Source organism: Aphis gossypii, chromosome 1 (genome assembly GCF_020184175.1).
Source record: "Aphis gossypii isolate Hap1 chromosome 1, ASM2018417v2, whole genome shotgun sequence".
NCBI classification, from domain to species: domain Eukaryota; kingdom Metazoa; phylum Arthropoda; class Insecta; order Hemiptera; family Aphididae; genus Aphis; species Aphis gossypii.
This window is the reverse complement of record NC_065530.1, coordinates 6,425,554-6,451,681: the sequence shown is the minus strand read 5'-3', so window position 1 is coordinate 6,451,681 and position 26,128 is coordinate 6,425,554. Positions and strand designations below refer to the sequence as shown.

General features: G+C 31.8%; 1 protein-coding gene across 24 annotated transcripts in view; it reads left to right on the top strand.

Moving 5' to 3' along the window:
- Positions 1 to 25,913, top strand: part of LOC114128703 (titin) — a 34,012-nt gene extending 8,099 nt beyond the window's left edge. For 14 of the 24 annotated variants that reach the window (XM_050210920.1, XM_050210936.1, XM_050210933.1 and 11 more), the window contains 5 exons: positions 10,887 to 11,123; positions 11,186 to 12,198; positions 13,315 to 13,412; positions 13,483 to 23,748; positions 24,291 to 25,913. In XM_050210920.1, coding sequence (XP_050066877.1) covers positions 10,887 to 11,123; positions 11,186 to 12,198; positions 13,315 to 13,412; positions 13,483 to 23,739 — 11,605 coding nt within the window. In that variant the 3' untranslated portion in view covers positions 23,740 to 23,748; positions 24,291 to 25,913. The remainder of the gene's footprint in view (positions 1 to 10,886; positions 11,124 to 11,185; positions 12,199 to 13,314; positions 13,413 to 13,482; positions 23,749 to 24,290) is intronic. The other 10 variants (XM_050210923.1, XM_050210917.1, XM_050210937.1 and 7 more) reach the window with 10 other exon arrangements.
- Positions 25,914 to 26,128: the final 215 nt, after the last annotated feature.

The window sequence follows — 26,128 nt, the reverse complement described above, 5'->3', positions numbered from 1 at the left end:
TAATCTTTTCTCACAAAAAGAATTGTAATAACCTGCTCAGAAATTCGTGAATGGATTATTTTTCAAATCTAGTCCATCGATCCAAATCTGCAATAAAAAACAGTACCTTTAGGGTAAGTTTTCGTTTAAAAATAAACACGTATATTATAACCCCAAACATATTATAATAGGTAGGTGTGTGTAACTATCGTCGGCGTTCCGTAGTTGGCGTAGGTACACGCGAAACGATCGTAAACGGTTAATACGTATATGGTATACACATGTATTATATTACGTCATGCGTTAAGCGCGTATAGTGATAATTTTTTGCATCACAAGAAAGTGTACGAACAGTATTCTTATTATTTATAATTAATAATGTAACTTGTTTAATTCTCGCTCGCGTTTCCCGTTTCCAGGGATCCGACGGCAACTTTTTATCCAGCGTACTTGGCACCGTTGCCAATTCGAATCCGATGGTCGATGTCTATTATTATATATGTTAACATTATTATCGTCGATGGTCAATACATATATTTACAATGTGTACATACACTATACGGTGAAACGCAATGATGATTTTTGCGATAAAATACGACTAGTTTGACAACATTGGGCCGTCGCTTATATATTATTTATTACCAAGTCGTATGCAGGCACTTACACTATTGTAGTATTGTGATTGCAAACTCAAAATACAGTTTGGTTTCAAATGCTCGCAGACCAGTTTCGTATCGATTGTAGGTTTTTTTTCCAATAAAACATCCAAGAGCAGCAGTTCTCAATCTTTTTAGTTTTTATATCCGCATGACCGTATACCATCTATACAGTTTTAAAATCTAACCATTATAATAACCTAATATAATCTTTATTTTGTTTTTCTTATCATAATTTAACCAAATAATATTTAGTTAATGTTAGCAAATATAAAATAAAATTGTTTTTAATAAATATAGATTTTTTTCATGTATCACCTACGTGACTACGAACTTTTCGAACTGGCACGGTTGAAAAACGTTATAATAATAATAGAACCAACAGTGTTGGTAAAAGAAATCAAAAAACATATTGTTATAACGACGATATAGCTTAACCGGCTTAAAAAGGTTACAGATATAATTTTAAATTTATAAATTCGATTAAATTCATTAAATACGTGATTTTAATTTTTAATCCTATTTATTAGCATTGAAAAATTCAATGAAACTAATCGATTTTAAATTATAGATTTTGTTTTGATAAATTTTGATCCCCTCCTCTCACCGGTGGATATGGTACTAACTACTAAGTCTTTAATCGCTAGGCAATTATTTTTAATCAAAACTGCCGATAAGTCTCGGTTGCGATCTTAGAAACTTGGTCCAACAAAACGATAAATAAGCTAATGTTTTTTTATTATTTCAAATGATGGTGTGCGTGTTGCATGTGTGTTATTTTTGTAATCAAAATCATTTTAAATGTTTAAGGCGAATTGTTATTGGACGTGTTCGTCGACATAATTAAGATGAGGGTCACAGGAAAAAGGTCCGGAGACTGCGGCTACTGTTACTGATGTGGATCATTTTTTACGTTTTACCGTCGACGTTTATGTTATTATTATTGTTATAAAACTACACTATAGTTGCCGCCTCGCCTCATCGTCCAATATTTGTCCGTTCTGCACAAAATGCTCGTTTGCAAACCCATTGTTTCATCGTCGTTAAGTCGGGCGTGTACCCATACTTAAAATACAACAGCTATAGGTCGCGGGCGACCGGTTCTCGTGATAACGCTAAAACCGAAATGAAAAAACGCTCTGGGTTGCCCACTTCCCGGATGAGCGTAGGTATTTCGTACATATTTTCACCACACACTTTTAGTATACATTAATAGGTATATTACGGCATTATAATATTATTCACCGTATATGCACATACACAATATACACATTTAAGTCGTGTCACAAACGATCAATTTTTATTATTATCGATCACCGTGTGCTGTAAAAAAAAAATGACGACTGTAGCTGATATTATAGCTATAATATATTATTATTATGATGTATTTTGTCAATTGTATAGTGTATGCAAATATTTAGAGCCGACTGTAGGATGTGTACTTTTTGTACGGTGATTTTTTTATCATCATTTCCGTTGAAAAAAAATGTATTTTTGAAATTCACTTCGACGACGATATTACCTAACCTATACAATATTATAATAATTTGTGCAGTTTGTAACAAAATAATCGACGTTGACATCGTTATTTTTGGTCGACACAGCTATACGTAGTTGCCAGGCTGCGCGCCGTTCGATATTGTCTGTTTAAACGAGTTGTAGTGTTGTTGCAACGTATAATAATATTATATCATATTGTATACACAATATACCTACTATAATAGCACTATTAAGATTATGTCGACATATGAGTGATTTGGGAGAAAGGATTTTTTCATCGTTCGGCTAGATTCTGTGTTAAAATGAAACCCAATTTTTTTCGTTAAATTACGAATTTGCCGTGCTTTTTGTATTAAGACACGCAGCAACTTTTCTATTACAATTTTTTTTTTCGGTATTTTAGTTTTTATAATATATTCTAGTATGAATAGTATGATATACATTGGATAAATCTAAGTAATGTTCAGAAAAATATTTCTGATCTAATCAAATTCAACGTTACACAAGTTGTTATAGTTAAGTCGAGTCTCGGAAATTCCACCTACACACAGTAGGTCATAATAATTAACTAATATACATTATACTCGTACATATTATTTAATTTTTAGACCTTATGACTTAAATAGGTATTGTTTAACTATTAAATTGAAATTACTCTTATTTTTAAATTTTAAATTTTATTTAGGAACCTAATTTAATTTACTCTTGCAATTATTAACCTAACATAACTTGATATTTTATTACATCCAAAAATGTTAACTCGATGGACATATTTTTCTGGAAATTGTTTCTATTGACATGTTTCAATAGTAAATTTATAAAGGCACCTGCCATATACGATCGATCGACGGGTGCCACATTGTAGATGGTTGACATTTGGTCAATTAGTCATCGGTGTTACACATAAACCAGCCTCAAAATACATATATCTAATAGTTCCATTTACGGTCCGCATATAATCAACTTCTGCGAGGTCTACCTGTTCTGCCGTCGGTCGAATGTACAAGCGTTTATTGCGCGCACATATTCTATACGTATACGTATAGTATGAGTATGTTATATTATGATGTGTATAGTACGTACATACGCGTATATTATTGTCGTTCCCACTTTTATGAGCAACGATTTCGACGAGGACTACGACGACCAACTGCTTTCTAACTCTGTTTTTTTTATTATTATTATCGCCAATAAAAGAATAATATTATATTATTATTATTATATATATCTATCGTTTTGGATTTGGTCGGACTCAGCTGCAGTGCCGGGAGACACGACGGTCGTCAGTGTGATACATAAATATTATATAATATATATTATATATTATTTATCTACTTACATACATTATATATAAACCATCGTCAACGCACTTTCACGTTTATTATAAAATACACACTCTTATTCATAGTTTTAATTTGTTTCCGTTTGAAAGCCTTTATATAGTTGTTCTGGCCACATATGCACCTTATAAACGATCGACTTTTCTGTTTACATATTATTATTATTATTATTATTATTGTATACTTCCCGTTGCGCAACACTGCACGATGTTTTAAATTATCTTCATCTACAGCCGCATGTATTATAATAATTACGTGTGGGTTTTATGACAATGGTATAGTGTAGTTATTGTATAAAGACGGTCTGAGATCTTGGAACCTCGCTCGTCGGATGTTATTCATAAAATAGTCATTTTGTGATACGCGAACCATAATAAATATTTATATTACATGCAATAGGCGTTATTTTCTTTTTTTTTTATCGCATACTAGATACCTAAAGTTACTGAAATAAGAATGTATTCAACGAGCTTAATGTTATGTAAAATAATTTTTTTGTATACCTCATTAGTTATTTTTCCCTATTTGTTCTACTTAAAAGCAATAATAATTGTAATAATGACAAACATATAACGGCATGTCGTTAAAAATAATCGTACCCATTTTTGCACAAAATGTAATGAATTAAAAAAAAAATATAGGTATATCGAAATTTTTCATATAATTTTATAATTTTTAAATTAAATTGTCGTATATAATCGCAATAATTAAGGATACAAACCAAAGTATTATGGTTGGGTATATTATACTCATGTTTACTAATTTTAAAGAAATAATTGATGACATAAAATATGAGACTGTTCAGTATAGGGTTAAATTAAATATACAACAGATAGTTTTAATATTATTTGAAATTACATTCTTTGATTTTGAACTAACTTAAACATTCAGGGTACTCTATATATTTATAAATCTATTAAATTGTGCCGAAGAAATAAAACTCACCCATCCTGAGGCGAAATGAATAAATCAAGAGTTATTATAAATAAGGAGGGATAGACAAATTGGCATAAAAAAAAAAACAAGAAAAAAAATAGTAAAAATGATTTCATGTTTTTCTCGGGTACATCGCGCATAGGTTTGATGAATTATACTTGTTTCTTTGTCACGTGTAAACATTTTTTAGAAACTAATTTATTAAAATAAATAGCTCATCAAAACGTATTTTCCGGCTAGCAACAGTTAGCGTGCAAGCAGTGTATTAGTGTTCGGTGTACAGAATAAAAATAATAATTGCTAACGTTTAAACCATTTTTACCGATTAAATGTTGTTGAATATGAATTTAAAATATTATAACCTCGATTAATGATCATATACGTTTCATTACATATGCTTGGGCGCCTATAACTACCAGCTTTAACGTTTACCTATCGCTGTGTTGCGTTATGCGTGTCCAAGTAAAAACGATCTATGAACAAATCGAGTATCGGTAATAATACGCTTGACGACTCTAATTTTCGACATTTATTTTTTTCAATTATACGATGTCTACCGTCATTTGAAAAAGTGCACGCGTTAGTCGACCACGTGAACTCGCGTATGCCTAAACGTTTATTATTTATAATATTATGTGTATACAATTTCAATTGCGTCTGGCAAATCAGGTTGAGCACGCACATAATACGTGTAAATATTACATATTATATTATACACGAGCACAAGCACTAGTCTGTAAAACCGTCATTCGGCTATAGTTTGTGCGGGTGTAGTCGACATACCTATTGTAGTATTGTAGTTATTCAGATCTGAACGATTCTCAGCATGAAAATGTACAGTAATAAGTACTTATTTTACAGTAAAAACAAAAGTAAAAAATAAATAAAACAAGTATATAAATAAATTATATTGTTATAAAAAGGTGTGTTGTGAAATATTTGTGATGAGTAAAATGTATTATTTTTGTTTTCGAGAAAATGATTTTCTAATGATATTATGATAATGGTGTAATCATTATTAACTATATTATACTCTTGCACATAATGTAATTTAGTACATATCGTACGGTGATTTTTCGTACATAATAATTTGGTCATTCTAATTAGTCGGCAATGCATTTTTTTCATTGTATACATCAGTCATGTGTAATGCAATATCCGAAGTTATAGTACTAATAATACCCACAGTGTGCCCTTGATTTACCTACCTACGAGTATAATAGGTGACTGTGTATTGGTCACGGAAAATTAAGTTTCGAACTATTAAATGTATTATTTATATTACTTTACTCGTATACAAATAACAATGCTCGTACAACACTACCAATAAATCAGCCTCGAATTCTTAGAGATTTTATTTCGTCCACAATCATACTAATATGTAATAATCTAACTACAAATATAGTGCCAGAATAACAGTATTAATAAAAAGTTACAAAAACAAAAAAATTTCATAGGATTCTTCTTATTGTTTTCTGCTCTACAATATACATAGTTTGTAACGTTAAATGTATTTATCATGAAAATATTTCAGTCTGTTCAGTCATATATATAAATGAAAGCAAAAGAGGAAGAATTAATTTAGTGGCCATCACTTAGTACGTGTGCCATACTACATGACAAATTAAACACTCGTCGTAAAAGGAATTAAATGCATGTCAGTGCGAACAAGAATGTTTATAGGTACTATGAGTCTACAGTCTAGTTATTTAATTCTTGACATATTTATCCCAGAGATTTGACTTTATGATTACATATGAATTCTACGAAATTTTATGCTAGGTAAAAAATTTAGTATTCTTCAATTGTTTGCTAGAACATTTTTATGTACGTGTATATTATGTATTTATGTGTACTTAGTACTTACCTACTTTTTGAAATTTTTAATTACCGATCTTTAATTATTTTATCTTGCTAAGTAATAAACCATATAAAATATATCACGAACAAACTAGTTTCGTCTTATGGCTTAAAATCAATTAAATAATATACACATTACTAATCTATAAAAGTATGTAATCAATGGCCTTTACTAGCGGCTAGCCAAGTTATAGAAAAATAAAATAAAACACAGATAATATTATATTAATTTGATAGGAAATAAGATTTAAACTAAAATATGTTCGTAACTTATAATAAAAATTATATTTTATTTAAATTATTATTAAATGCATATTTATTTTAATCAAAGTAAGTTAAAAACAATTTATAAATCTGAAATCATAAGTACTATACAAACTCTAGTTAATTTGAAGTTTACTAAACAGGTTTAAAAATAAATCATCAATACAAGAGAAAAGTACTTTTCTTTCGTATAGTAAGCTAGGTGGTTTTTTTTATTAAACATTTATCACTAGTTTTAGTTTGTCGTTGTTTGATCACCTAATCGTTTATGTTTGACATGTACCGCGTCACTAAAATTCTATGTAATATATTATAACTACCCGTAGGTAGGTATTATAATTTATTATCATTTTACTTTTATTAAGTATTCATGTGCTTTAATACTACAATAAATTGTTCTGTATGGAACATCTTCACCATCAAATTCTTAAATAAAAATTATCACTAATTTTACATATTTTAATATTCTTATTAGTTATTACCCACTACCAGTAACTATAACTTGCTTATATATATAAACTGCGTTGTTACGTTGTCCCTTTCACTATACATTATAATTACTGTAAATGGTCATTATTCATTTATCAGAGTGAAACTCATTCGTTCGTAGTTTATTTTTCTTACTGTTATTATTTAAGTCACTAGAGTTACATACAAATTAAATGATCGAAATACTTATTGTCGTGTTATAGAATGGGCGTGATCAGAATAGGTACCTACTTATTTATTACGCGCTTATTCTTATTTTGAACGATTTTAAACGGCCACGATTTCGAGTCACGTTCTAATGAGTTTAACTGCACAATATAAATATGAATTCCGGATGAGAACAAAATAACATTGCCAAATATGAATAAAATATGCCAAATTATTATATTTTTTTTAAATGTACAGACAACAATTACTTTCGTAAATATGAATAATATATTTTAAATTTAAATTTTTTAAACTATATTTTGGCTGACATTATGATATACTCTCAACTTTACTCTGTTATACATTTCTGCGGATTATGCAGTATTATAGGTAACTATCGAAAATAACTATACAAAAATAATAATTATATATTATTATATAATATATATCAAAATATGTTATACATTATAATAATTTTTCTTGTCCTTAGAATTTTTATTTTTTTTTGTGTGATGAATAAACAATGTATAATGTAATACTATATATCCAGTGTATATTGTGTACTGTGTAGATATATATACCTAAATTTCAAAGCAACTATACTGTTTTGTTTAGTTTTTTGTTTTGTTTTTAATCTTATTATTATGGTTTATCATTACAATTTCATTGATATTGACAGTATCGTAACTTGGTGTTATAACATTGCAGACACAATCATCTAGCAAGGTCTATAATGTGTCAGTTTGATTATGATTAAGAATAAAAATATTAAAATGACTTTTTCAACCTTAGTAACGTGTGGCCATTGTTATACCTACCAAGGTTAACCTATGTATTTAATGACGACGTTACACTCTGTAGTGCCTCACCTCACCCATGGATATTATTTTTATTTTCTAGAAATCGCAGAGTCTGATTTATCAGCACTTTATAGTGCTACAAATCTACAATCGTTAAATTTAAAAACATCGGGATTTATTATTATTATTATTCAATTATACGCAATAAATCTTTAGTAATTCTAACAAGACGTCTTCGATGTTGCGTCTATCTAAATGAAAAACTTATATATTGTGCTTATGTATAAAAGCAAGTTAAATTATTATTTCATTTTCGAAAAAATATTACTTCATTATCGGTTGGTACCTCATATTGTTAACACCGTTGACTGAGTTTATACCAACATTAAACTAGATATATACTATATACATAACCACAATAACCAGTAATTATAATTAAAAAGTTACTTGCGTACTTAAAATGCATTTTAGCATATATGTTTAAAATATATAATTACGTAGGTGTAGGTATATTTATTTTATGTAATGCTTTTTAGCAGTTAGCTTATATTACTTTATAGTATACACTTCAAAATTATGTCTTCTCGTATTTTTTAGCAATTTTGTTCTTAATCTTAAATGTATAAATGTTTAAATCCGCATAGAACTAAAAAATTTTTATTTGAAATGCATATTTATTTCTCTTACTGTTATGAATTTTATTTTATTTGTCTATCACGATGTTCGGATTAACTTAAAACTAGTGTTAATAGGGACATGTTAATTTTTCAAGAATTATATAATAAATAAATTAAATACTAGCTTAATACTATATTTACACTTTTATTTAACTGATGTTCTATGCCATTAAATGAATGATCTGATACTAATTGTATGTAAAAGTATCATTATTAAACTTATAGGTGTATCCAATTACTTAAAAACTAGTGTTTCAGTTTTCTTATGTATCGACCTGTAGCTTTAACTGGTTGTTAGTTTTTTACGTTTTATTATTATGATTTGTGTAATGGGATCCTTCACTGTTTCTTGCTTGAGAAACAGAACGTGCGAGGAAACAATACAAGTAAAATTGAAACATTATATCTTTTGCCAATATTATAATATTCTATTGACAATTTAAAGTATTCATATTACTATATTAAGTTAAAACGAATGTGTCAATAAGCAATATTTACCCAAGGTAAAATATTAACACTATAGCTTAGGTAATACATCAGTATAACTATAGTTTAATAAAATACGTTTTTTACATAGTTTTAAAGGGAAAATAATTTGTATAGCTTTAAGATAATATCACTTATTGTTTTTACCGATAGCTAGTATAATGTTGATACGACGAACAACAAATTATGAAAGAATTTTCTTAGTCAGTATTTACATTGCCGTATAGAACACACATTTATTTACCTACTTCATGATTAAATATTTGTTTTCTTGGTAACTAAAAATAAAGTAAAAAAGTTCAAATATAGATGTAACTTAATGTTACTTTAATTATTATAATTATCTATATTACAATATTATTATATTGTATTATTTATAATTATATTAATTTTTATATTTATTAAAAAATAAAACATTTTTAGTCTATTGCTATATATTTATGGGTAACACAGAATAATAAGTTTGTGACTATTTTAACTAGATGATGATAAATATAAATATATCAACAGGTGTTTATACAGACATTTTACCTAAATATTTAACTATAAATACTACATACAAATTATAGAACAAACAATAAAAAAGAATACAACAAATTAAGAGATGTATTAAGGATTTATAGTTAAAATTGTATTGTATTATTAAATTAACTGTAAAAAAAAATTCATTGTAAAAAAAAATTCCAATAATGAACCGTATTAATCATAATAATATGATGTAAACATTCCGGTGTGAATTTTTAAACTGGTTTAGGCCAACGAATTTCTAATTAGTGAGTTATGCGAATGTAATATTTCATTAATATACCAACATAATATTAAATTTATCAACATCAATTATTTTTTTTTTAGTATCATAATGCGGATTTTATTAGTTCTAAACAATGAAGGTTAGGTTTAATGCCTTAATGGTATGCCGATTATCCAAAATAAGTATACTTACCCGTGTACTTGAATAAAATATTGTTTTTTTTTTTTAACAAAAAGATGACGTAGGTACAATCTACATTTTGGAAAAGGGTTAATTTAACTATTAAAAATAAACATTACACTGATTGCTTAGGTTAAAAAAAATATATCATCAAGAATTACGAAATATTTTTTTCTTTATATTATGGTTGATTGAATAATATTTTATCATAATATATTGTATATTATTAAGATTTCAGAAGAATCATTTAGTTTTTTTTTGTATAATATATTTTTTCTGATACGAAAATTTTGCTTGAAAATTTAATTTTAAAAGGCTGATTAATTTATTTGAGAATAACGCACGCGATATAATTTTTGAATTAAATTAAATTACACATTACGTGACCACAAAATGTATTATGCTTCTATAATTTATAAATAAAATGGTAAAAATATACGTATCGTAAATAAAAATAGAATCGATTTTATCAATAGAATTGTACGCATAAAAAAATTTCTTTACTACCATTAATAATGTTTTGAAAGATTGATTATTTTGGGTTTAACGTTATTAATACTAGTGTTTGGCTATACAGTGCGTACAATTGGTGCAAGCAGTTCAGTACTCTATTGATTAGTCTGAATATAAATTCATAAACGCGTATTACCACATTTTACATTATACTTTGTTAAGATTTGCATTTAGTTTGCATTGGTGTACGCTTCTAATATATAAATATAATTACTATTTTTAATTAGCAGTGTTTTTCATAGGAAATAGAATACATTTTTAAATTTATTTATATCTAATAGAAAATAATTTTTTTTTTATATTTAAAGACGTCATCGATGTCCGCATACACCTGGAACAGATAGGTCTCCACTAGATTTGGAGCCTATATCGTCTCCGAAATTATCAAGGACTAAAGAAGAATATCAGCCAATACCATTCGACCGCGTTGAGAGGCCTAATTTGCAGAGACTTAATACAGAACTAACTCTAAACGAGGGAAAAATTGAAACTACTACGGCCTATAGATCGGAGTTTGAGGAAAAATATGCAGAACGTCAAGTCAGGTAATAATAACATTAAAATAATTGTATAATTGATTTCTGATTGTTATTTATGTTTGTAATAGATATAAAATGGAAGATCAACTTCATCTTGAAGGTGAATATTCTCCACAAAGAAAACAAGAATATACGGGGCTTCCTGGTGATCGTTATTCATCACGTAAGCCACAAGATAACTTAAAACCTGAAGGAGACTTTGAAAGACCAACTCGTGAAAAAGTAACACCAGCAGAACGACCAAAACCGATAAAACCTAGCGATAATTTAATGCCGGAGGGTGATTTCGAAAGACCCCAACCGTCGAAGTATGGTCCCGGCGAAAGAGCGTCAATTGTCAAACATCCGGATAATTTAAAACCTGAAGGCGAATTTGAAAGACCGATTCGTGAAAAAGTGACACCAGCAGAACGGCCAAAGCCGATAAAGCCTAGCGACAATTTGAAGCCAGAAGGTGACTTTGAACGACCACAACCATCGAAATACGGGCCCGGCGAAAGAGCTCCAATCGTCAAACATTTAGACAACTTAAAACCAGAAGGTGAATTTGAAAGACCAATCAAATCTAAAGTAGAACCAGGAGAACGTCCAAAACCGTTTAAACCAAGTGACAATTTAAAACCAGAAGGTAATTTCGAACGACCAACACCCAAAAAAGTGCAACCTGCTGATCGGCAGAAACCAATTAGACCAAAAGATAATTTACGACCGGAAGGTGAATTTGATAGGCCTGTACAATCTCAATATGGACCAGGCGATCGAGCACCAATAGTTAAACATCCAGATAATCTTAAGCCTGAAGGGGACTTCGATAGGCCCGAACCTAATAAATATGCACCTGGCGATCGAGCGCCAATAGTAAAACATCCCGACAATTTAAAATCTGAAGGAGATTTTGATAGACCAGAACAGCCTCAAGCACCAAAAAGAGGAGAAAGAGCACCTACTAAGAAACCTATCGACAATTTACGACCAGAAGGTGAATTTTACGGAGAAAGAACGGTAACAAAAATCACAAAAGGTGAAAGAGCTGAAATCCGAAGACACGAAGACCAACTAGTAATTGGTGGAGAATTTACAGGTTAATTATTTTATTATTCACAACTTATATCATAAACGTTAAATAATCACGTTACTAAATAAGTACCAAACAAAAATGAGAAGCAATGCATAAAAATGATTGACTCATTTAATTAATAATTTTTGTATTTGAATAACTAATAAGTAATAATTTACAAAATTAACTAAATATTTTTTTTTATACTTGAGTAATCACAATTTTCGTGTATGAATAATAAACATAAATTTATAATAAATCAATAAAAATCATTTATAGGTTTACAGATTTATGCGGAGAGAGGGGATTAGTTTAATATTAAATAAAATATAAATTTTAAAATTTGACATTTTGAAGAAATTATCGGTTGAAATCTATTAAAGATTTAGATAAATACTAAATACTAACTTACATACTAATTTAAAATAAGAAATTAAAATTTTATTAATATTAAATAATATTAATTTTGTTTGTAAAATAATTATACTTTATATTATTTATAATTTTATTACAATTTCTATAATGAACAAACTTAGGTATGATATAATCATCTTTAAAAACAAACAAAAATAAATAATTTTGTAATTTAGTTTCACTTATATAATAACTATATATAATTGTAATAATCAAATGTATATTTTCAAGTTCATATTTAAAAATATTATTTTTTATTACGGTGCTAATTAAAATTTTATAGAATAATATTAATATTCAGGAGTACAAAAAAAAATAGTACTAGGTTACTATGTTACACATAAATATTGACATACATAATGGTATTGCTGATAATGCTTTATAATAATTAATTATATTATTTATTCGTACAAAAACAATACAGTAGAACTTCGATTACTTGCATATGCTTTATTATTTAACCCATCACTTATCCACACTATAAAATAGTAGTTTATGAATTTTATAATACTGGAAAATTTATTTTTATTTATTCTTTTAAATACATACATATATAACCTACTTTTAACTATAATAAGTGCAAATTATCATGCTATGCAAATCATATACACTAGTTTTAATTTTAACTATGTAAAAAAAATATATTATTTAATAAGTAAAAAATAAGTAAAACATAATTTATTTATGCATTAAAATTATTTATTTATTAATAATTGTATATTATAGATATCACCACACAAAGAATGGAGTTTACAGGAGAGTCATCTGAACGACCAAGAATGATACGTAGAAATACATGGACCAAATTGGAAGGAGATATATTGGTAAAAATAAATAAAATATTAAAACAATATTTTTCAAAAATAATTAATTAATGTAATTATATCTCAATAGGTAGTACCAAAAAATAAAGAAGATTATCCAGAACGTCCAGTAGTTCGAAATGAAAAAGGAAAAAAGAAAACTGATACGTTAAATATAACTACAGGTGAATTTTATTCGAACACATCATCTCAAGAAGCGTATCAACGACACGATATGCAAAAAACAGAAATCATAAAGAAACGTACTGATAATTTAATATGCGAGGGAGAAATGACTTTTGAAACTTCACGAATGGCTGATTATTCAGCAAAAACAACGGAATTAGAAAAACCTGTAAGGCGACGTACTTGGACTAAACAAGATGGAGAAATATACTTTCAAACTACTAACTCAGAAGTTTTTAAACATCATAATGAAACAAATATACGACATACTATTAAAAAGCACTCGGATAATATAACTATTGAAGGTAAATTTGATGATAGAACGCATTCTAAGGAACAATTCAAGAGTATACAAACAGAAAGATCAATACAAAAAAAACCAGTAGATAATTTAAAACCTGAAGGTGAATTTGATCGTCCACAAAAAGAAAAGTATAAGCCATCAGAGAGACCTAAACAAATAAAACCAACAGATAATTTAAAACCAGAAGGTAAGTTTGAACGCCCGAAACAAAAAGATTACAAAACAGCAGAGAGGCCAAAACAAATAAAACCTCAAGACAATCTTAAACCTGAGGGAGACTTTGAAAGGCCAATCGAAGAAAAGTTTATGCCAGGTGAGAGACCGTCTCCATTTAAACCATCAGATAATTTGAAACCAGAAGGAGAATTTGAACGGCCCAAAAATAAAAAGTATAAACCAAGTGAGCGACCAACACCATTTAAACCTACGGATAATTTGAAACCTGAAGGAGAATTTGAAAAACGCACGCCCCAAAAGGTTGGTCCTGGTGACCGTGCTCCAATCGTTAAGCCCAAAGACAATTTGTATCCAGAAGGAGAATTCCAAAGACCTAAACCAGATGAATTCCAACCATCTGAAAGACCTAAGCAAGTTAAGCCACAAGACAATCTATTTCCTGAAGGGACATTTGAACGCCCCGAATATCCAGAATATTCTCCATCTGAGAGACCCAAACAATTTAGACCTACGGATAATTTGAAACCCGAAGGCGATTTTGAGAGACCCGTACACGAGAAGTTCAAACCCAGTGAGCGTCCTACAGCTTTTAAACCTACGGATAATTTGAAACCTGAAGGTGAATTTGAAAAACGCACTCCTCAGAAGGTTGGTCCCGGTGACCGTGCTCCAATCGTTAAGCCCAAAGACAATTTGTTTCCTGAAGGAGAATTCCAACGACCAAAACCTGAAGAATTTCAACCATCTGAAAGACCTAAACAAGTTAAGCCCCAAGATAATCTATTTCCTGAAGGCACTTTTGAACGTCCAGAATATCCAGAATATTCACCATCCGAGAGGCCAAAACAATTTAAGCCTACAGATAACCTTAAACCTGAAGGTGATTTTGAGAGACCTGTACATGAGAAATTTAAACCGAGTGAACGTCCTACACCATTTAAGCCAACTGATAATCTTAAGCCAGAAGGTGAATTTGAAAAGCGAACGCCACAGAAAGTTGGTCCCGGTGATCGTGCTCCAATTGTGAAACCTAAAGACAATTTGTTCCCTGAAGGTGAATTTGAAAGACCAGAACATCCAGAATATTCATCATCTGAAAGACCAAAACAATTTAAACCGTTTGATAACCTTAAACCAGAGGGAGATTTTGATCGTCCCATACATGAGAAGTTTATACCTAGTGAACGACCTGCTCCATTTAAGCCCAGTGACAATCTAAAACCTGAAGGTGAATTTGAAAGAAAGAAACCAGATGAGTTCCAACCAGCTGAACGAGTTAAACAAGTGAAACCCCAGGATAATCTATATCCAGAAGGTAATTTCGAACGTCCCGAATATCCAGAGTATTCACCATCTGAAAGACCAAAGCAATTTAAACCGTCAGACAATCTTAAACCAGAAGGTGATTTTGATCGTCCGGTACATGAGAAGTTTAGACCTAGTGAACGACCTGCTCCATTTAAGCCCAGTGACAATTTGAAACCAGAAGGAGAATTTGAAAAACGAACACCACAAAAAGTTGGCCCTGGAGACCGTGCGCCAGTTGTTAAACCAAAAGATAATTTGTTCCCTGAAGGTGAATTCGAAAGACCAGAATATCCAGAGTACTCCCCATCTGAAAGACCAAAACAATTTAAACCTAGTGATAATCTTAAACCAGAGGGAGACTTTGAACGTCCAGTATATGAAAAGTTTAGACCCAGTGAACGACCTGCTGCATATAAACCATCAGATAATTTAAAACCCGAAGGTGAATTTGATAGGAGAAAGCCTGAAGAATTCCAACCTGCTGAAAGAGTAAAACAAGTGAAACCACAAGATAATCTGTTTCCTGAAGGGACTTTTGAACGACCCGAATACCCAGAATATTCTCCATCTGAAAGACCAAAACAATTTAAACCTACGGATAATTTAAAACCAGAGGGCGATTTTGAGAGACCTGTACATGAGAAATTCAAACCGAGTGAACGCCCTACACCATTTAAGCCAACGGATAATCTTAAGCCAGAAGGTGAGTTTGAAAAGCGAACGCCACAGAAAGTTGGTCCAGGTGATCGTGCTCCTATAGTTAAACCTAAAGATAATTTGTATCCAGAAGGGGAGTTCCAAAGACCTCTACCAGATGATTATCAACCTTCTGAAAGACCCAAACAAATTAAGCCACAAGACAATCTATTTCCTGAAGGCACTTTTGAACGTCCTGAATATCCAGAGTATTCACCATCCGAGAGGCCAAAACAATTTAAACCTACAGATAACCTTAAGCCTGAAGGTGATTTTGAGCGACCTGTACATGAGAAATTTAAACCTAGCGAACGTCCCGCTGCTTTTAAACCTAGTGATAATTTGAAACCTGAAGGTGAATTCGAAAAGCGTATTCCACAGAAAGTTGGTCCTGGAGAACGAGCACCAGTTGTAAAACCTAAAGACAATTTGTTTCCTGAAGGAGAATTCCAACGACCAAAACCTGAAGAATTTCAACCATCTGAAAGACCTAAACAAGTTAAGCCTCAAGATAATCTATTTCCTGAAGGGACTTTTGATCGTCCCGAATATCCAGAATATTCACCATCTGAGAGGCCAAAACAATTTAAGCCTACAGATAACCTTAAGCCTGAAGGTGATTTTGAAAGACCAGTTTATGAAAAATTCCAACCTAGTGAGCGTCCTACAGCATTTAAACCTACGGATAATCTGAAACCCGAAGGTGAATTTGAAAAGCGCACCCCACAGAAGGTCGGCCCCGGCGATCGTGCTCCAATCGTCAAGCCCAAAGACAATTTGTTCCCGGAAGGGGAATTCCAACGACCAATTCATGAAGAATTTCAGCCATCCGAAAGACCTAAACAAGTTAAGCCACAAGACAATCTATTTCCTGAAGGCACTTTTGAACGTCCTGAATATCCAGAATATTCACCATCCGAGAGGCCAAAACAATTTAAACCTACAGATAACCTTAAGCCCGAAGGTGACTTTGAGCGACCTGTACATGAGAAATTCCAACCCAGCGAGCGTCCTACAGCGTTTAAACCTACGGATAATTTGAAACCTGAAGGTGAATTTGAAAAACGCATTCCCCAGAAGGTTGGTCCTGGTGACCGTGCTCCAATTGTTAAGCCTAAAGACAATTTGTATCCAGAAGGAGAATTCCAACGACCTAAACCAGATGAATTCCAACCATCTGAAAGACCTAAGCAAGTTAAGCCACAAGACAATCTATTTCCTGAAGGGACTTTTGAACGTCCCGAATATCCAGAATATTCTCCATCTGAGAGACCCAAACAATTTAGACCTACGGATAATTTGAAACCAGAAGGCGAATTTGAGCGACCTGTACATGAGAAGTTCAAACCTAGTGAGCGTCCTACACCGTATAAGCCTAGTGACAATTTGAAACCAGAAGGTGAATTTGAAAAACGTACACCACAAAAAGTGGGTCCTGGAGAACGCGCACCAGTTGTTAAACCAAAAGACAATTTGTTCCCTGAAGGTAAATTTGAAAGACCAGAGCACCCAGAATATTCACCATCTGAACGACCAAAGCAATTTAAACCATCCGATAATCTTAAGCCAGAAGGCGATTTCGAGCGTCCTGTACACGAGAAGTTTAGACCTAGTGAACGACCTGCTCCATTTAAGCCCAGTGATAATTTGAAACCAGAAGGAGAATTTGAAAAACGAACGCCACAAAAAGTTGGCCCTGGAGACCGTGCGCCAGTTGTTAAACCAAAAGACAATTTGTTCCCCGAAGGTGAATTTGAAAGACCAGAATATCCAGAGTACTCACCATCTGAAAGACCAAAGCAATTTAAACCGTCAGACAATCTTAAACCAGAAGGTGATTTTGATCGTCCGGTACATGAGAAGTTTAGACCTAGTGAACGACCTGCTCCATTTAAGCCCAGTGACAATTTGAAACCAGAAGGAGAATTTGAAAAACGAACACCACAAAAAGTTGGCCCTGGAGACCTTGCGCCAGTTGTTAAACCAAAAGATAATTTGTTCCCTGAAGGTGAATTCGAGAGACCAGAATATCCAGAGTACTCCCCATCTGAAAGACCAAAACAATTTAAACCTAGTGATAATCTTAAACCAGAGGGAGACTTTGAACGTCCAGTATATGAAAAGTTTAGACCCAGTGAACGACCTGCTGCATATAAACCATCAGATAACCTGAAACCTGAAGGAGAATTTCAGAAGCGTGTACCGGATGAGTTCGTGCCTTCTGAACGCCCAAAGCAAGTTAAACCACAAGATAATCTATTTCCAGAAGGGACTTTTGAACGCCCTGAACATCCAGAATATTCTCCATCTGAAAGACCAAAACAATATCGTCCATGTGATAACCTTAAACCAGAAGGTGATTTTGAAAGACCAGTTTATGAAAAGTTCAAACCAAGTGAGCGTCCTACACCGTTTAAGCCTTCGGATAATCTTAAGCCTGAAGGCGAATTTGAAAAACGGACGCCACAAAAGGTCGGTCCTGGTGATCGTGCTCCTATAGTTAAGCCCAAAGACAATTTGTTTCCAGAAGGAGAATTCCAAAGACCTAAACCTGACGAATTCCAACCATCTGAAAGACCAAAACAAGTTAAACCCCAAGACAATTTGTTTCCTGAAGGTAGTTTCGAGCGTCCTGAATATCCAGAATATTCACCATCAGAGAGACCAAAACAATTTAGACCTACGGATAATTTAAAACCGGAGGGCGACTTTGAGAGGCCTGTATATGAGAAGTTCAAACCTAGTGAACGCCCCGCTGCTTTTAAACCTAGTGATAATTTGAAACCTGAAGGTGAATTCGAAAAGCGTATTCCACAGAAAGTTGGTCCTGGAGAACGAGCACCAGTTGTAAAACCTAAAGATAATTTGTTCCCCGAAGGAGAATTCCAACGACCAAAACCAGAAGAATTCCAACCATCTGAAAGACCTAAACAAGTTAAGCCACAAGACAATCTATTTCCTGAAGGGACTTTTGATCGTCCCGAATATCCAGAATATTCTCCATCTGAGAGACCCAAACAATTTAAACCTACAGATAACCTTAAACCTGAAGGTGATTTTGAAAGACCAGTATATGAAAAATTCAAACCAAGTGAACGTCCTACACCGTTTAAGCCTTCGGATAATTTGAAACCTGAAGGTGAATTTGAAAAACGCACTCCTCAGAAGGTTGGTCCTGGTGACCGTGCTCCAATCGTTAAGCCCAAAGACAATTTGTATCCAGAAGGAGAATTCCAAAGACCCAAACCTGATGAATTCCAACCATCTGAAAGACCAAAACAAGTTAAACCCCAAGACAATTTGTTTCCTGAAGGTAGTTTTGAGCGTCCTGAATATCCAGAATATTCACCATCAGAGAGACCGAAACAATTTAAACCTACAGATAACCTTAAACCAGAAGGTGACTTTGAAAGACCAGTTTATGAAAAATTCAAACCAAGTGAACGTCCCACTCCGTTTAAGCCATCGGATAACCTTAAGCCTGAAGGTGATTTTGAAAAGCGGACGCCACAGAAAGTTGGTCCCGGTGATCGTGCTCCAATTGTGAAACCTAAAGACAATTTGTTCCCCGAAGGTGAATTTCAACGACCCAAACCCGATGAGTTCCAACCGTCCGAAAGACCAAAACAAGTTAAACCCCAAGATAATCTGTTTCCTGAAGGTACTTTCGACCGTCCCGATTATCCAGAGTATTCTCCATCTGAAAGACCAAAACAATTTAGACCTACAGATAATTTGAAACCAGAAGGCGACTTTGAGCGACCTGTACATGAGAAGTTTAAACCTAGTGAGCGTCCTACGCCATTTAAGCCTAGTGACAATTTGAAACCAGAAGGTGAATTTGAAAAACGTACACCACAAAAAGTGGGTCCCGGAGAACGCGCACCAGTTGTTAAACCAAAAGACAATTTGTTCCCTGAAGGTGAATTTGAAAGACCAGAACATCCAGAATATTCATCATCTGAAAGACCAAAACAATTTAAACCGTCCGATAACCTTAAACCAGAGGGAGATTTTGATCGTCCCATACATGAGAAGTTTATACCTAGTGAACGGCCAACGCCATTTAAGCCCAGTGACAATTTGAAACCAGAAGGTGAATTTGAAAAACGTACACCACAAAAAGTTGGTCCTGGAGAAAGAGCACCAGTTGTTAAACCAAAAGACAATTTATATCCAGAAGGTAATTTTGAAAAGCGTGTTCAACAAATTGTGGGTCCAGGTGACAGGGCTCCTATAGTTAAACCTAAGGATAATCTGTATCCTGAAGGTTTATTAGACACATCATATGTTAAAAATAAATCTGAAGTAACTGTTGGTGACAGAGCTGTCATTCATGTTCATGAAGATAATTTAAAGATGACCGGTGAACATACCATGATTAGGAAAAATGATTTTACTCATAAAACTGCTATTCGGTCCGAGATAATTAAACATTCTGATAATCTTAAAGTTGAAGGTGAACACATCGATAATTATAAACGAACCGATTTTTCAGCCACTAGAGGGGAACGATCTGAAATTATTCACAGAGAAGATAATTTAAGAATTGAAGGTGAATTTATTGATATGCGTTCAAGAAATGATTATAGTAAGCACGTTGTGAATAGGGTATCATCTATTTCGAAACATGAAGATAATCTTAGAATGGAAGGTAATTTTGAGAAACGTGAACAAGTGTCGTTTGTTTCGGCTGAAAGACCAAAACAAATTAGACATCCAGATAACTTGAGACCTGAGGGAGAATTTGAAAAACGATCTCCTCATGAAGTCGGACCTGGTGATAGAGCTCCTATTGTTAAACCCAAAGATAACCTAAAACCTGAAGGGGAATTTGATAGACCGTCTCCAGATAAATACACTTCTGGTGAACGACCAAAACAAATTAGACATCCAGATAACTTAAGACCAGAAGGTGAATTTGATAGACCATCTCCAGATAATTATAGACCGGGTGAAAGACCAAAACAGATAAGACATCCAGATAATTTAAGACCAGAGGGAGATTTTGAAAAACGTACCCATCAAAAAATTGGACCTGGTGATAGAGCGCCTATTGTTAAACCCAAAGATAACCTCAAACCTGAAGGTGAATTTGATAGACCGTCTTCAGATAATTATAGACCTGGTGAACGACCAAAACAGATTAGACATCCAGATAACTTAAAACCTGAAGGTGACTTTGATAGACCATCTACAGATAATTATAGACCAGGTGAAAGACCAAAACAGATAAGACATCCAGATAATTTAAGACCAGAGGGAGAATTTGAAAAACGTACTCATCAAAAATTTGGACCTGGTGATAGAGCGCCTATTGTTAAACCCAAAGATAATCTCAAACCTGAAGGTGAATTCGATAGACCATCTACAGATAATTATAGACCTGGTGAACGACCAAAACAGATTAGACATCCAGATAACTTAAAACCCGAAGGTGACTTTGATAGACCGTCTTCAAATAATTATAGACCCGGAGAAAGACCAAAACAAATAAGACATCCAGATAATTTAAGACCTGAGGGAGAATTTGAAAAACGTACTCATCAAACAACTGGACCAGGTGATAGAGCGCCTATTGTTAAACCTAAAGATAATCTCAAACCTGAAGGTGAATTTGATAGACCATCTCAAAAAAGTTACGGACCAGGTGAACGACCAAAACAAGTAAGGCATCCAGATAACTTAAAATCAGAAGGCTATTTTGAAAAACGAGTCGTACAAAAAGTGACTGTAGGTGAGAGAACCCTTGCTTATAAGCCTCAAGATAATTTACGTATGGAAGGAGAATTTGAAAAAAGAGATCGAACTTACACAGTTCGAAAGGTTGAGCAAGCTATAATCAAAAAACATGAGGATAATTTGAAAATTGAAGGAACAATGCACTTTACCAATAAAAACATAAATTCCGAGCATAAGGCATTAGATACTGGATATTCTCAAAAAGTAACTGAAAATAATCAAACTGAAAGTGACCACAAACGAATAAACCAAGTGGAAAAATCGCATTCTTCTTCGAAAACTGAAAATTATTCTTCAGTTCACAAACATCAGCAGAGCAATACAAATACTAGAAAGCATGTTGAATCTCAAATTTCTCTGGGAGATTATGCTAGAGATTCAAATACAAATGAAAAAATTAGTGTCAAATACGGACAATCACAATTCGAAGGGGAACTTAGACAATCAACAGAATCACAAAACGTTGAAAATCGTGTTTTAAAACAATCATCTGATTCTTCGTTCCAAAGGAGCTCAAAATCAGAAGAACATGTGGGTACAGTGGAAAGAAAAAAATGGGAGACTTCTCAAAGGAGAGATTATTTAAAAGGATCCGTAACAGATTTAAGCAGTACCAAAAATGCATCATTATCCAAGCAACGAATAAATCAAACGAACGATCAAAGATATTCAGATAATACAATTCATCAACACTCATCCAATAATTATACCCAAATGTCTTCACAAAATATCAGAAGTTCAAATCAGCGGCATGAAATAACAAACGAACAACACATTTTCTCTTCACGCCAATCTCAAGAACCTAAAGGACAGTTGAATCACGGTAGATTGCAAAGTGATAACATTGTTGATAGAGTACAAACTACACAACATAGATATGGACATACGAACAATAACGATAGTCAAAATTATTCATCACAACATAGAAGTATTCAAAACATTGGTCAGTCTAGTCATAAACATACTAATGAAACCAGTGGTCAAAACTATAAACAGAGTACTATTAGTAGCAATTCGAAGAGCAGTGAGCAAATTCGAAAGCCTGAGAGTTTTGTTATAAACCTGTCTGACGAAAAATCAACCAATAACCGAATTTCATCGTCTATAGACCAGCGTTCTGAATACTACTTAAATAATCAAACGAGTAAAGTTCTCAAAACTGAAGTAGGAAAACAATCGTTTGTTAGCAGAAATATAAACGATAACAACTCAATTAGCCGTGATTATTCTTCAGATTTGCGTTCAAGCAAGTCAGCTGTGTCGAATGAACAGTTAAACAAAAGCAACCGGTATGAGACCAGTAGCCAAATTCGGAATGATTACGATCGGGACAATTCTAAATCGTTTTCATCACAACAAAAATCCGAGCAGTCAACAAATCGTTCACACGGCACCGAAGTAAAAAGTTATTCCACTGCAACGTACAGGAAGTCTTTGCATAGCACTAGCTCCAACGTTTTGAATATCGATTCATCCACGTTTGATCGGAAAACCCGAAGTGACCAATCTCATCACCGCAAGTCCGTAATAAGTTCGAATACCGATCTGAGTAACTCGGTGTTGCACCGCAAAGGAGACGTGACCCATATCGAAGCGCCTCATTACACTTCTTCAGCAGCCGCGGCTCAGAGGAAGAGTATCAATACATTGGACTCAACATTTGTGATATCACCTCCTGATAACCGGAACAGTATTAGCGCTATGCACCGTCAAGATAGGGTGTCGAGGTCGTCCACGAACAGGTCACACATCAGTCTCGGTGATTCGTCAATGGAGTCGAGTACTAGTCATTACAGAAACGAATATAAACCAAGAGTGAGTGGCCCATGTCCTGTTCCGTTAATCGAAAGGAATCAAGCGCCTTTTAGACACACTCGTGATACGAAAACACATAAATTCTATAAGTCGACTACAACGGACGGAGATCGTAAATAAATTTCCTAGGTAAGTAAATATTTTTTTTATAGTTTAATAAAACTAAAAAATAGGTAATTAACCACTTACCTGCTTAGATACTGGATAATAAATCATACCTTTTCGTGATTTGTTCGTTCTTCTACGTAAAAAATAAAATTACCAGTCTGAGGTGCTTCATAGTTTTTCCATTATACTTAATATAAACAAGTCATAAAAAAATATCCGTTGATGAATAATTTTTTATAAGTAAATTTTGTTATATTTTTTAAGTAAACCAAAACAAGATAAAGAACCTTAACAAAAAAAAAACAATTTCCTACTTTTCTACTCGCAATTCATTTTAGTATAATTTTAATCTGTAGGTATATTTTCATTGTTTATCTTGTACTAAGCTTAATTGCCCAAATAGTTTTTTTTTTCATTAATCTGCAAACATCGCATACAACCAATAATTTCAGATAGATAAAATAAATATTATTAATTGAATCACACTTAAGTGAAATTTTATTATTTATAGGAAACTCTTTAATATGTAATCTACAATAAAACTACTTTATATTTTGTTTTAGAAAAGAAATGAAACGGATTCAGAACTAAATACTCAACGTTAATAATTAAGAATAGCTTGAACTATATTTTACTAATAAATATTTAATGTAAAAGTCAAATCACAAAAAATAATATGAAAATGTTTGATTTTTATTATATTAAAAAATTGTATCTCTTTAGATATTATAAATTATAAGCTAATGATAATATTTTGTAAAAATCACAAGGTAATTTTTTTGTTTAGAATCATTATAGATAAAATTGTGAGAAAAAAAAATTATTGACAACGGATACTAAAATAATAAAAGGAGAAACATTAAATATTGTAATATTTTACAATTCTAAATGTACATATCAAGTGAAAGTATCAACCTATCGTAATCTTATAAAACGGTAAGATGAAAAAAATCTAAACAACGATTTCAAAATAATTAAACAAATGTACATCTATGATAATTTTCATAAGAAAAAATAAGAGTTCTATATACAATATACTCTTATAAAAACTGAATTAATAAATAATGTACAATGGCCTAATGTTTCTTCAACATAGTTTATAGATCTAATATCTACATAAATGTATCCGTCGATTTTAATTTGCTCACAATATTATTTGAATTATTTCAATACAAAAAATGTAACCAACGTTTTTAGCAATTACTTATTAATTATTATAATTTATAATAATCATTATAATTAAGTCTAACACAAAGTCACCAACAAAATACTTGTTAATTGTATAAGAGCTTTAAATAATCATGTTTTATTCAAGACTAATATTTAAATTTAATAAATATATTTATATACTGTGATTTTGTTAATTTATTTTATGTATTGAAAATTGTATTTAATGAGCTGTGATATCTACTTATGAATTTTACAAACTCTACAAATTCTTAAAAATTGATTGTATTATTTTTTTATTACATACTCAAGTATTTATTAAGATACCTACTACTTTATTATTCTTTGTATTATTTTATGTTATCATTGTTGTATTAAAAAAAAATTGTTTTCAGTTAAAACTAAATAAACTATACAAAATCTGAAACTAACAAATAAAAATAATTATTTTGCTATTGTTTTGAAAAGGTCGTATAAATAAACGCCAATTATTTTTTAATTGTATTTATTATTCAAGTGTTTTGTAACGAAGATGTACAATAAAACATTTACAAATATATTTTTTTACATGCATATAAAAAAACAATTTGAAAAAAATGACGAAATACAAAGTCAAAAACATTATTCGGACAAAAACGCGTTCTATTTATAATAATTAATAAATAAAAACAAAATCACCGGCGCTTTACAACGGTACCACAAATTAATACAATTTATGTTCAATTTTAGACTTGTCTAAAATACAATACACATTCAATATTATTTATATATAATGTAATAAATACGTGTATTCATATATTTATATAATATAAAATATATATGGATGAGTGTGTTTATGTGTTTGTATGTGTGTTATAAATATTTAAATAATAATCTTAATTAACATTTAACAAATTACACACTAATTTCAGATGTACAGAGTGATGTAATCGTTCGTATTTTGTATAATAAAGGGCTTTCAGCGTCGTTCGACATTCAACACGGTAAAAAAATACTTATATTTTTAGCTATAAAAACAAGTTTAAATTTCAACTTAAAAAACAGTTAAATCGTTGGTCGAAATCCAACAAACGACTAAGGGTTAATTTAATAATAATAAAAAAAAATACATCAAAAGATTGTCTGTTACCGAAATATGCTTCAAGCACACTACGTCACTAAGTCGAACTATTACTTTCGTTATGAGTAAATGTAACAATAATGTCCATAATTTATCTGAATCAGATTTTAAATC